Source organism: Centruroides sculpturatus, unplaced genomic scaffold (assembly GCF_000671375.1).
Source record: "Centruroides sculpturatus isolate CEXI.00-Female unplaced genomic scaffold, Cexi_2.0 scaffold113, whole genome shotgun sequence".
Taxonomy (NCBI): domain Eukaryota; kingdom Metazoa; phylum Arthropoda; class Arachnida; order Scorpiones; family Buthidae; genus Centruroides; species Centruroides sculpturatus.
In genome coordinates, this window is record NW_019385770.1 from 243,761 (window position 1) to 258,189 (window position 14,429).

Consider the following 14,429-nt stretch of genomic DNA (forward strand, 5'->3'; position numbering starts at 1 on the left):
ATTTGCAACAGCATTTTCAGCAAAAATTGTTTAGAAAATTGGAAATTTAACTTGTTAAAATGATATCTTAATAAAAAAACATATAAAGATAACAGAATGAAAACAGAACAAAAAATTAAAAAAAGAAGAGACTATTGTAATTTGAAAACGTCAAAATTATTAAAGTTTTTTTTTTGTCTTTTTCAAGAGAAACATCATCTTTCTGAAATTAAACGTTTCCTTCAAATTAAACAATAAAAATAAATTGTTAATTTGAAAACAACTTTAGATTTCTGAATTTTTAATGAAGCAATTTACGCATTTTTAGAGTAAAGTTTCAAACTCTCAATACGATAACGCTACCTAAATATCTATCTGTACACTTCACGGATTTTACTGTATTTATAAAGAGATTTGAAATATTTTTTATGTGAAATATATTTTTTAACACATTTACGAAGAGCAACGTACCTTAAAGAAGTTCATCACATTCGGGTGATGAGGTGCAGTACAAGTAAATTCTCCTTTTTGGACAGCTGATGCTAATTCTTCGAACGTTTTCGGCAATGACTGTTTTTCCTTGTTAATCATAAATGAAGTTAACGTTCCACCATAAGCCCAACATATGATCAAAACGGGAAGCATCCAGAAGACCAAGGCCACTCTGGAGGGTGAACGTCTAACGACTTTCAAATCGGCTCCTGAAATAAAAACGAAATAAATAATGTTCACCAAATACAGTTTTTAAATAAAAATATTGTCTTGTTATACGTTGATACTTACCTTGATTGAGTAAACTTCCGAACAGAAACCAAACGAATCTTCTTTTATTCCAACCCTTGTTCTTGTCTTCTGTTGATTTGTCGTAACTGAGTATTATAAATATGAGTATTCCAGCCACCAAAGTACAGAATAAAATGGCCAGCCACACCTTTATATGAAAGGTTTTTCTGTGTTTGAAATAAGATTTAAAACCTTGTATTAATTAAACATTTAAGCGTTACTTACCCAAAAAGAGAAAGGAGAAATTAGTGATTTCCAGGAAAGTTCTAAATTCTTGTTTTTAATGACGAAATGCATAGGGAAGAACATGTTAATTGAAGTAAACTCCACAAAGTCAATCATATAAGCAGTAATAATCTGTTGCTGATCAACGATGTCAGCGTCCTGTTAAAACGTAATATCGATAGTTTTCGATATATGTTAATAATTATGTTTCTGCTAATAATTTCGTAAAGAGCAAATAAAAATAATATAGATTTGAGAAAATGTTTATTTTAACATTGTCACAATGCGAGGCTGCAAATTTTAATCATACTTTTTATTTATTTAATGTAAAATATACGCTTTCTACCTTGAAATTCGTACAGAGTTACTCCTGTACAATGTTTTTTATCAATCCTGTTGTGCCCCACATTTATTGATCACTTTTCAGAGGAAATTTTTGAACTGAAATAATGTGAATTCCGAGAAATACTACAGTTTTCTTTTAAACAAATTGTATGAAAACATCCTTTAAAGACATACACTACAAACTAATGAAGTTAAAATACACGGAGAAGAAAAGAGGCTGATTTCATACTTATGTTTTCTTTGTAATGTTTTAAATTCCTAATTCAAAATCTGATTTTATCGTTGTAATGTTCTTTTCAATAAATTTAAAACTGTTTTAAAATAAATCAATTATAATTAACACGAAAAGTAGCACACTATTTTATTAAATAACATTACTTAATGCATTTATTTACTTGTGAACAACAGTCACGCTCAGGAAATAAATATACTGACGAGTTAAAGTAATTTAACAAAATATATATATATATATTTTTTTTTAATTTCAAGATAAAGTTAAACACAATAAATTAATTTTTTCGCTTAAAATTTATAAATTAGTAATAAAAAAATGTAATAAATTAAATTTAGTTACTTTCGCACAACATAAAGATTGGCATTAATATTCTCCTTCCTCTTTAAAAGTGAAAATGTAATGATTTTTAATAATAAACTAGCGATAATTTATCATTATTAATTTTTTTCTTTTGATAAAGTTAAAGAAGGTGATTTTGTTAGGTTACACTAAAACAAAAAAAGTATAGAATATAATAAACTTTATGCAAATACGAATTGTCTAACATACCCCATTTTTTACTTGTTCCACAAAATCAACGAAGTCAGTTCCATTCAGTTTGGAAAGTTCACATCTAAATTGAAATATACAAGAGTAACATTTTATGAATGGCGCAAATACCTACGTGGCTCTACGAAACGATAAATTACGTAAAATTATTTTAAAAAAATAAGACAAAAGTGTGATAAGTGAAAGAGACAAAAAGTGAAAATTTTGTTTACTGTTTTCCAATGCCAATTTCTTTTTATTTTTATATTTTTCCGAATAACGAAATAATCCATGGAAATGTGACGTAAGAATACTATTGATGTCGGATGATTTTAGAGAACTTACGTCAAAACATTATAATTTTGTTTACAGTAATTTTAATATGTTAGTTATATACAAGTGATATTTCAAATTAAAAAACGAGAGATAAGACACTTTATTTTACTGAAAAAACTTTGAGTCACAACATTTTGGAGTGAATGGAAACTCATCACAGTTTCAAAAGCGATGATATAACCGGAGTTTTTGATTTTTACGCGCACGATACTGTAGTGTTTTGATTTTTAAAAAATAAAACGAATAGCTGTTACACTAGGTCAGACATACGAAAAATTTCTTTATTTCGAAAGTATATTACACTCTATTCATATAATGCACCGGTAAACGGGATTCGATGAAACAGCTATCGTTAGAAACACTATTTTACTATCTCTTTTAATTTGTCGCTCATATAAGACTATTTTCGACTGTTAGGAAAAGTTACTGTAATTAACGTAGCTACGTCCTCTACACTGTAAAGTATTTAAAACGTATACATGAAATGAAGTCTAATTCTAATGAAGTTAGCTTTTCTTTCCTTGAGTTAAATATATTAAAAATAAATCTGTATATAAACGAAAACAAACAATTATATTATTCCGCACTAAGCATTTATATTTGGTTTAGTTTTCGAATTTTTCTATGTTGACGAATATAGTAATATACGTAACACGTATATTTGAAAACAATAATTTCTATATTAATAAATGTGATTGAATATAGCTGTTGTATGTACTACTGAATTAAGTACTATTATGGTAATTGGTTACTTAAACACATTCTATATTATAACGAGATTGTTTTTTATTTCTTACCTGAATTTCTTGTACTTACAGAGCGTGGAAAAGGGAAATGCTATATATTTATGTAGAGTTCCATTTCGAATGTGCTCAAGAAAAGTTTTTTGATACTAAAAATTTAAGAAATCATTAAAAATTATAAATAATTATTATTAAATGATAAAAACTATACGAACAGTTGTGGAAAACTTTATCACATCTTCTTTGGATGGATCTGAAAAAAATAAAACGTGTCGTGAAGGTTTTAAATTAGAGTTTCATTAATGTAAAACAATTTTCTAAAATTATAACTATATCGGTAAGATCGAAAAACTCGAGACGATATTCTCGAAGTATTCAGCCTCGGCGAGTAGTTTGAGTAGCAATATGTATGTCACAAATGAAAATGATTTATTGTTGAGAAAAGAAGAAAATTGACGAAAAGTGTATAAGTGTAATAACGAAGTAAAATTAAACAAAACTAAAACATAAGAAAATAATGATACACTAGAGCGTCGATTATCCGAAAGTCAATCATCCGAAAGAATTCCAGTCGACAAATTTAAATTTTCGCTAGTGTTGTGGCGCTGCAATCTTTGGCTATTCGCGTTTTCATCGGATGCTCGCCCTCCAGTGTTTAAAAACCGAACTACTCTATCTGGGTCGTTTGAATGTTCTTCGTATATTGTCAACAGTAAAGATGAATAGTAAAAGTAAAGCTTTCTGTTGTGTTCCAAATTGTAATTCCAAAGCCATACGTGATCCCAATATAAGTTTTCATGTATTCCCACATGAAAAACAGATGATTTTTGGTAAATCAGAATTCGGAGAATTTCAGGAATGTAACCGACGGAAAGAGTGGATTCGACTGCTAAGAATTGGCAAAAAAGTTACGAAATATATGTTAGTATGTTCGAAACATTTTATTCCTGAAGATTATATTTTGTCATGTAAATATGCTATCATGTTTTTATAAATATGTTTAGATTATTGTAATTCGATAGTATTAAAAAATCAAACTGAAAAAGATTGCATAGAGTCTAAATATAAAGTAATTTAGTATTTGTATTCATTTTTAACCTATACTATAGGATTATCTTCAATAAAATGTAATTCTATTCAAATTGTGAAATAATTCTTATTTATACTTTAGCATATGCATGTAAAAGAAGACATTTAAAGAAAACTGCCGTACCAAGTTTACTTTTACCAGAGAGCAGTATTTGTACAAAAACATGTTCTAAAAGAATTAAAAGAAATAAGTTTTCAGAAAAAACGTATCAGACAGAAGAAACTTCCCATGCAATTGAGTCAGAAATCAGTGATAGAGAACAAATAGAAGAAACTTCCCATGCAATTGAGTCTGAAATTAATGATAGAGAAGCTGCTGAAACACTTTTAATGTTATGCAATTCTAATTATGATAAAAATTTAAAATGTCACAGATCAGTTGGCATACAAATATCCACTGCAGAATTTTTGGTAAATATACGTAATTTCATTAAGACAGAATCCCAACTAAATTCCATTACTGGTATACCAACTTTTGAACTATTTAATGCTATTGTTAAACTTTTTAGTGATGTATGTAAAACAAAACAAATCAGTAATACTAATTTTTCTTTTGAAGATAAACTTTTTATGGTCCTAATCAAAATGAAATTAAATATTTCTTTTTCTGTTATATCTATATTTTTTCATTGTTCTGTACCAACTGAAAGTAGAATATTTTACCCGTGTGAAAATTCTTGCTTCCGTACTTAAGTGTGCAATTGTTTGGCCATCAAAAACAAATATTTGAGAAAATATGCCTAAATTTTTCGACAAGTTTCATAATGTAGAAGTAATTTTGGACTGCTCAGAAATTACAGTGCAGAGACCAAAGTGTTTAAAGTGTCGAATACGTTGCTACTCACACTATAAAGGTGACACAACTATAAAATTTTTAATAGGTGTTTCACCAGGTGGAATTGCAACATTTTTAAGTAGTGCATATGGAGGCAGAACTTCTGATAAGGCAATCTTTGAACAGAGTGATATCTTAAANTAAAGGTGACACAACTATAAAATTTTTAATAGGTGTTTCACCAGGTGGAATTGCAACATTTTAAAGTAGTGCATATGGAGGTAGAACTTCTGATAAGGCAATCTTTGAACAGAGTGATATCTTAAATTTATTAACACCTTATAGTGACTCAGTGATGGTTGATAAAGGCTTTTTAATTGATAAACTTTGTTTAGAAAAAGGAATAGAAGTAATTCAACCACCATTTTTGAAAAAAAATAAACAACTAAATAAATGTGAAGCACTGAGAACAAAGGATATTGCATGTGCCAGAGTGCACGTTGACAGATTTATTCAGCGAATTAAACAGTTTAAGATATTTTCAGCAAGACTTCCCTGGAAAATGACTTCTGTTATTGATGAACTTTTAATTATTGCAACAGCTGTAGGGAATCTTTCTTCTCCTATACTGTCAGATGACAAATTTTAATTCAAAATTACCATATTGTAAATAAAAATTATTTTAATAATTGTGTAATTGTTTATATTTTTAATACATTATCACACACAAGATTTTTACAGTTGTCATTTAATAAGATATTCATACACAAGATTTTTTTACAATTTTCATTTAATAAGATATTTACAAGATAATCTTTCAATTAGAACATCCATGTTAAACAAGCATTATGTATTAGAAAAGAAAAAACTTTTTAAATGTTTATATACTTTTAATCTACTCATTACTTTCATTAACTAAAAATGGAAGCATTTTATTAAAATATACTTCTTTTAATATTGAAATAAATTTATTTAAAAATTCATCATCTTTTTTTACTTCAAAAGAAATAAATGAATTATCAAATGATGAATATATAACAAAATCACACACTGGCAAATTAGTTATTAGTAACCCTAGCTGAACCTGACCATAATATTTATGTCTCTTTCTTAATTCAACATTTTCACCATTAATTGTAATAAATTTCAATGCATTCTTTTGAATTAAGGCTTGAATAGGTTCATTCCTTCCCTTTACTGGGCACTTTATTTCTAAAAGAGAAGTTGGAATATTTTGTTTTATTATTATTCCATCAGGAGTATATCCTAACCATGGCAAAGCTGGTGAAATAATCAGGCCAAATTCTACAATTCTCTTGCCAGAATGTGAAGAATACAATTCTCTTGCATCATTTTCATGCAAGAGGCCATATGCTGTATTTTCATTCCCCCCAAAAATATTGCGCTNAAATAAATTTACTTAAAAATTCATCATCTTTTTCTACTTCAAAAGAAATAAATGAATTATTAAATAATGAATATACTGTATAACAAAATTACACACTGGCAAATTAGTTATTGGTAACCCTAGCTGAACCTGACCATAATATTTATGTCTATTTCTTAATTCAACATTTTCACCATTAATGGTAATAAATTTCAATGCATTCTTCTGAATTAAGGCTTGGATAGGTTCATTCCTTTCCTTTACTGGACACTTTATTTGTAAAAGAGAAGTTGGAATATTTTGTTTTATTATTATTCCATCAGGAGTATATCCTAACCATGGCAAAGCTGGTGAAATAATCAGGCCAAATTCTATAATTTTCTTGCCAGAATGTGAAGAATACAATTCTCTTGCATCATTTTCATGCAAGAGGCCATATGCTGTATTTTCATTACCCCCAAAAATATTGCATTTTGAAATTTTTCATTCCAATTCGAATTACAATTGAAATGCTATGTATAAAATTTATAGCATATACTGCCTGTAATTCTTTTGTTCCTCTCGTTCTTCCATAATATTTTATTTACTTTGCTTTTCACACAAATTCTCTTACATTCTTCATTGGTGACCATAACTTTATTTTTATAATAACAAATCAAACTTTTTGGCAAATCTTCTAAACCAATATCTTTAAAAGTTAATATTAATTCTTTTTTTATAACACTTGTATAATACAATTTATTATAATTAAAAATTCCAATTGAACTAAAATTTTGAATGTGGGAGAAAATAGCATTGACATTGACATCATTATTCTGATTAACTCTGTTGATATCTCTCTTTATTTCTGATAATGATGCAAGGCTTTTCCGTCCTTTCCTATAATAATAATAATAATAAACTTAATATATTATACCAATCATTTCATATAATTTAAAACAGATAAAACTTACATATGTTTTGTTAGTGAAGAATTTGGTGTAACTTCTGTTAAAATGTTTAAGCATTTTTCGGGATCAATATTTAAAGCTAGTCTGCTAATATTAGATCCAGTATGGCAAAATTTCTTTATTGGTATTATTTCGTAATTAGAATGGACATTTTCTTTTAATCTGTTCCAAGAACATTCCAAGTCTGTCTTAGATAATTTCTCAAGTCCTTCTATGTTATTTCTAAAGATAATGATAATTCATTATTAATTAAGCAACTACCCAAACTTTTTTCATATATTAATTTCTATAATTAAATAAATTCATCATAATTTTAGTTATTTATTTATTGTTACAAAAATGAGGTAAAACAATAAAAAAGCAAGTGGAAAGAATGTAGTATAATAACTAAAACGTAAAGAATTACTAGATTAAGATATATTGAATCTAGAAGTAAATATAAACATTATTAAATCTTAAAAAAACCTAATTAATTAACCTTCAATACTAATTAGCTACTTATATTACACTAAAATACGTATCGTGTTGTAGAAAAAAACAAACTTACCTGTTAAGATAGAGTAATACTGCCAAGCAATGTTTGCATTTTCCCGATTGTCCAGCTTTACAGGAACAAGTTACGCTGTCAATTTTATATGATATGTCGATAAACTTTAAAATTCCAGTAATTTTGTGTGGGATAGAAGTCAATGCTGATGNTTGGTAATAATTATGGTACTTTATTAGAATAGGTTAGGTTACGTTAGAACGTGCGTCCCCACTGTTTCCTTTCTTTGGTTTGCTGGAATCAAAGATGAGCCGTATGACAGTATACGTATCTGGACTTTAACCATTAAAAAAACCTAATTAATTAATCTTCAATACTAATTAGCTACTTATATTACACTAAAATACGTATCGTGTCGTAGAAAAGAAAAACAAGCTTACCTGTTAGAATACAGTAATACAGCAAAGCAATGTTTGCATTTTCCCGATTGTCCAGCTTTAAAGGAACAAGTTACGCTGTCAATTTTATATGATATGTCGATAAACTTTAAAATTCCAGTAATTTTGTGTGGGATAGAAGTCAATGCTGATGTTTGCAGATAAAGAGCACAAAAATGTACAGAACGATCTTGCTCGTTTTTCTCGACAATACCACATAAAATGACGTGTCCTGCTAGTAATACTTGTTCTCCTTCTATAAAATTTCTCGATGAACTGCTACAAGTAGCATATTTCATTACATCAGATAGTAATATATAATTCATTTTACACTGACGACTAACAAACGACCCAGATAGAGTAGCCATTTTGTAAAAATACAGCNTTAACTCTGTTGATATCTCTCTTTATTTCTGATAATGATGCAAGGCTTTTCCGTCCTTTCCTATAATAATAATAATAATAAACTTAATATATTATACCAATCATTTCATATAATTTAAAACAGATAAAACTTACATATGTTTTGTTAGTGAAGAATTTGGTGTAACTTCTGTTAAAATGTTTAAGCATTTTTCGGGATCAATATTTAAAGCTAGTCTGCTAATATTAGATCCAGTATGGCAAAATTTCTTTATTGGTATTATTTCGTAATTAGAATGGACATTTTCTTTTAATCTGTTCCAAGAACATTCCAAGTCTGTCTTAGATAATTTCTCAAGTCCTTCTATGTTATTTCTAAAGATAATGATAATTCATTATTAATTAAGCAACTACCCAAACTTTTTTCATATATTAATTTCTATAATTAAATAAATTCATCATAATTTTAGTTATTTATTTATTGTTACAAAAATGAGGTAAAACAATAAAAAAGCAAGTGGAAAGAATGTAGTATAATAACTAAAACGTAAAGAATTACTAGATTAAGATATATTGAATCTAGAAGTAAATATAAACATTATTAAATCTTAAAAAAACCTAATTAATTAACCTTCAATACTAATTAGCTACTTATATTACACTAAAATACGTATCGTGTTGTAGAAAAAAACAAACTTACCTGTTAAGATAGAGTAATACTGCCAAGCAATGTTTGCATTTTCCCGATTGTCCAGCTTTACAGGAACAAGTTACGCTGTCAATTTTATATGATATGTCGATAAACTTTAAAATTCCAGTAATTTTGTGTGGGATAGAAGTCAATGCTGATGTTTGCAGACAAAGAGCACAAAAATGTACAGCACGATCTTGCTCGTTTTTCTCGACAATACCACATAAAATGACGTGTCCTGCTAGTAATACTTGTTCTCCTTCTATAAAATTTCTCGATGAACTGCTACAAGTAGCATATTTCATTACATCAGATAGTAATATATAATTCATTTTACACTGACGACTAACAAACGACCCAGATAGAGTAGCCATTTTGTAAAAATACAGCGCCCTCTATAGTTAATATCTTGCGCTAATAGCGAATATCTTGGGCTACTCAAATATTTTACGTTTTTGATACTAAATTAACTTCTGTAGTATAATTTTTTATTGTTTTTATATTTTTTAATACATTTATTTTCTTTGTACAAAATAAAAAAATAATTTTTAACGTTACAATAGTCTTCGTTAGGCTTAACATCTACGAAAAGTCAACGCGAAGCGACACGCAACGAACAAAAATGTCAACATCGGATACGTTAAACTATTTTTTTTATATAATCGGTTATCCGAAATACCAGTTATTCGAACAACCCCAGTCCCAATTGATTCGGATAATCGAAGCCTTACTGTAATAATAAAATAATGTCGGATTAAATTTAATCGGTTAAGGTGTTGGATAAATTAAAGTCACTGGTTAAAATTATCTGCTTTTGAGATTTTGTCTTGTCTGGAATGAGGGAACTTTGTCTCAAATATTACGCCGATGAGTCGCTTGACACGGTTAAAAAACATATCTGTAATAGTTAGATAAAAGTTGAAACTTTGCGATGGGATCAGAAAATGGAGTTGAGCATAACGGCTGACGTAAACGAAACGAAACGACAATTGGTTTAGATAGGTGGATAGCCCGGGCATGTAGTTACAGCAGAGACAGCTGAACTTAGTATTATCGAATTATTTAAACATTTTCATCAGCAAAAGAGGTTGCTCTCTAGTTCGACAAGGCAACAGACACTCACAAAAATATGTTTTGGATTTGCTCAAATACTTTTTAGTTTTCAAGCAAGGTTGAATATACTTTTATATATTCTACTTTTTTATATTGAACCATAAGTTTTAAGTTCAGATATATGTGAAAAGCATTATAATGCTACAAACGCCTTGGATATTTATAAACAAACAAGATTTTATCTTTTTCATTTACTTGTGTATATCTCTCGGTTCACTTTTTTGTGTTTATCGTATTATTTAGTTTACTGTTGCTTTCTGCACTTTTGTACAGTCCTGTATCAAAATGTAATATTAATTTTTAAGCAATTTATGTAGCATAACTTATAATTAAGCGTTTCGATATGCATTAATTAATTTGTCTATTTTATTATATTTGTGGATGAGCGATAACAGTATACTGCATTAAATTGATTGCCGGACTGTGTCGGTCGTTTTATATACTTAAGTGGGGCATCCTGTCTCTAAGCTGTGTCCTTGGCGGTCATTTATGTAACAACGTTTTCCTCATTAAGCGAAGACAGGCGATCAAACAAACGGACGTACGGATGGAAGAACGACTGTCTGAATTATCAGCTTTGGTGAAAATCATATTTCTGAAATTATTTTTCGACCAGACAGTAACATCTAACTATAGTTAACTAAATTCTCAATTAACGAGAGGATAATTAAGCTGAAAAATGCAATAAAAATTTAGTTTTTATAGTTTCCTTTTGAATTTAAAACTTTAGTTTTCATTTGTGATGATGTTGAATATCCATAATTCATTAATCCATTAAAAGCAACGGAAATATCTGTCAAAATTGAAATGACGTATGAGAAAAGTCCATTTAGACGGAATTTCGACAATTTCTGTATCGAAACAAAAATTTTTCCGGAATGTCGATAACAGTAGTTTTTCTAATGGTCAATTATTTAATCTGCTTTTTCTGAATAATATAATTTATAATTCTGTTTATATATATAAGAGAAGCATAATCGAACTAATAATGAATTGAACACAACACAGGTTATTAAAAATATATCGATAAAATTTTTACTTTAGTATTTGCGTATTTTTAATAACAACAATTTAATTATTAGTTTATGCATGAAGGAATATTTACTTGTATTCGTATAATAGTATGAGGTTTGATTAAATCTTTTATCAAAATACAATTTTACTATTTTACTTCTGTGCTGCGAGGAGTTTTCAATTTGCACGCATACAGTAGTGTACATTTTCAGAAATAACCTGGTAAAATCGTTGAACGTTCCGTTTGAAGTTATGCAAGAAATACAATATACATGAATTAAGTGTATTCGTGTGAAATATAAATGAATGAAATTACGAGTGATTCAATAATAAAAATATTAATTTTTCTTGGAATATTCTAGTCAACTGAATATCTATTATTTATTTCTGCATTTTTATACATTATTGTGTACATATAATTGTACAATTACATATATGTATGTAGTTGTACAATTAAATAATACTAGCAATTACAGAGTTATTTTCTCTAATGCAATGGTTCTTATTCTTTGGTTGCCAAATAATACGAACTTTGACAATGGCGCCGCGTCGAGGTTATTCTCTCGCTCCTACTCAGTGGATAGAAATGATAAAATGATAACTTTCGAATAGGCTTATTTTTTTTCTACATAAATGAGTTTTTCGGGGATAGTGTTAATTTTGCTGTCATTTATTATCTTATATTTCCTATCAGAAAAATCATTAATTAGATTAATATTAAAGAATGTGAAACGATTCGGGCCTAAACTTTTCTAAACACCTCGAAGCCTTTTCTGTTTATTACATGCTGTGAGCCAAATCATCGATCTTGAGTTAGGGAGAACATTCGCTAATTATTGCTACCTAGTAAATTTAAACGGTACATCAAAACTCTTCGTCCAAATTTAGTTGAGAAACCAAGGGAATTTTTGTAAGAAAATTAACGGAAACTAAATGGACCAAAAAAAGTTTATAAGCATTGTACAATTGACAGTAATGGTCTTCTGGCTACTTTTAAAATGGCTTACGTAATCGTCCGAAGTAAGAAGCCTCACACAATTGCAAGGCAGTTAATTTCGCTTGCTGGTATAGATATGGCCGAAATTATACTGTGAGAGAAAGCTGGTAATCAACTTCTCAAAATACCTTTTTCTAATAATAGAATCAGTAGAATGTACGATATATCTACAAACATTAGCCATCTAGCTGATCGCTAATATCTGTAGATACATCGTCTATCCTACTGATTCTATAGTTTGAATATACAGTTTGAAGGACAAAGAGGTTGCTCTCTAGTTCGACAAGGCAACAGACACTCACAAAAATATGTTTTGGATTTGCTCAAATACTTTTTAGTTTTCAAGCAAGGTTGAACGCTTTAAAAAGCTGACCCTGTAAAAAATAATAAAGAAAAAATTATAAAAAAACATTATACCATGTTTTCTTGTTTGAATCAATTTCTACGTAAACAATAAAATAGAAAAATAGGTGAATACTGTTATTACGAAGTACTTGTCCACATTACAGCTATATATGAAAAATACATCTCTAAAGATGAAATCAAACAAATTATAGGAGTGTGTTAGCGACCCTTTTAAGGAGTACACTCCCAGATCTCAAAGAAAGAAAAAGCAGTGCAGGACTTTAACATTCTTTCTGATTCAACGTTGAAATCAATATTCCAATCTCAAACCGTGCTAATTTCGGTATAATATTAAAGATGAATATTCAGTTATCAGCAAGAAAGCTTTCCGTGCTTTGATTCCGTTCGCTACCTTTTATCTTTGTGAATAACTGTTTTGCAGTAGCTGTAAAAAGTTCCAAGTGTAGAGTATTACCCAACATCGAAAAACAATACGTGTTAAATTATCTAAAATTACACCAAGAGACAATGAACTAATTAAAGATAAACAAGCTCATCCAGCTGAATAAAACAGTGAAATATAATACAAATATACAGTAGAGCGTCGGTTATCCGAAAGAATTCCAGTCAACAAATTTAAATTTTCGCCAGCGCTGTTGCGCTGCAATTTTTGGCTATATCTTGGGATACTCAAATATTTTACATTTTTCACACTAAATTAACTTCTGAAGTATAATTTTTTTTATTGTTTTTATATTTTTCAATATATTTATTTTGTTTGTACAAAATAGAAAAATAATTTTTAACGATACAATAGTCTTCGTTAGGCTTAACATCGACGAAAATTCAACGCAAAGCAACACGAGATAGGTTAATATATATTTTTGTACATAATCGGTTATCCGAAATATCGATTTACCAAACAATCCCAGTCCCAATTGATTTGGATAAACGACGCTCTACTGTATTTAGTTTTTTTTATTCTAAATATTTATTAAACAATCCAACCTAATATTGTTCTTAAATTAGTAGATAATATACAGTAATTTGAAACAATTATGTAGTTAGTATAAGTTTAAGTTTCAGTAGTGTTTGATAATAATAACTCTCCCGTGGTCACCACCTGGTCGTGGTGGAAGAGCCCAGTAATTTTACTGAACCATAGAGCAATGCAGGCTGGAGCACAAGCTCCTGGTAGGGACACCCATGCCAGTAAGGTCTATGGGGAGAAATGAAGCTAAGAGTGACCACACCCACATTCTGTGGAGATAATTATTATGGTAGTAACCAGATCAAAGTGTGATGCCGGCTCAGACATTGCCCAGGTTAATAAGGTTTGCGTTCGTGGGTTAGGCAGAGGCTCACGTTCGAAAAATAGGCCGCAGTCTCCCTTGGTTACCGGTGGCTACTGCAATGCCCTCAACATATGTGAGGAATCAACCTAGCCTTGGTGTTTATGTGGCAATGCATCCACAGACCACAAAGGCTGGAAAACCACGCCAATGGATGAAATGGACAACAGAAATGAACGAGTTTATCATCCGCACTTATTATGCAATCACAAGACTCGAAACAAACATGACAGCATACAGACAACAACTACACCA

The 14,429-nt window shown here is 29.2% G+C and overlaps 1 protein-coding gene and 1 pseudogene across 1 annotated transcript; one reads left to right on the top strand and one right to left on the bottom strand.

Annotated features, from left to right (window-relative positions):
• The first annotated feature begins 4,033 nt into the window (after positions 1-4,033).
• On the top strand, positions 4,034-5,728 carry LOC111641971 (annotated as a pseudogene).
• Positions 5,726-9,750, bottom strand: LOC111641983. Its single transcript, XM_023388241.1, has 8 exons — positions 9,363-9,750; positions 8,819-9,037; positions 8,644-8,744; positions 8,303-8,357; positions 7,923-7,997; positions 7,379-7,597; positions 7,250-7,304; positions 5,726-6,443 (listed from the first exon to the last, which is right to left on the bottom strand). Exons 1-8 carry the CDS (start codon positions 9,725-9,727, stop codon positions 5,934-5,936), a joined length of 1,599 nt encoding a protein of 532 aa, XP_023244009.1. The 5' UTR covers positions 9,728-9,750; the 3' UTR covers positions 5,726-5,933.
• Between the last annotated feature and the right edge of the window lie 4,679 nt (positions 9,751-14,429).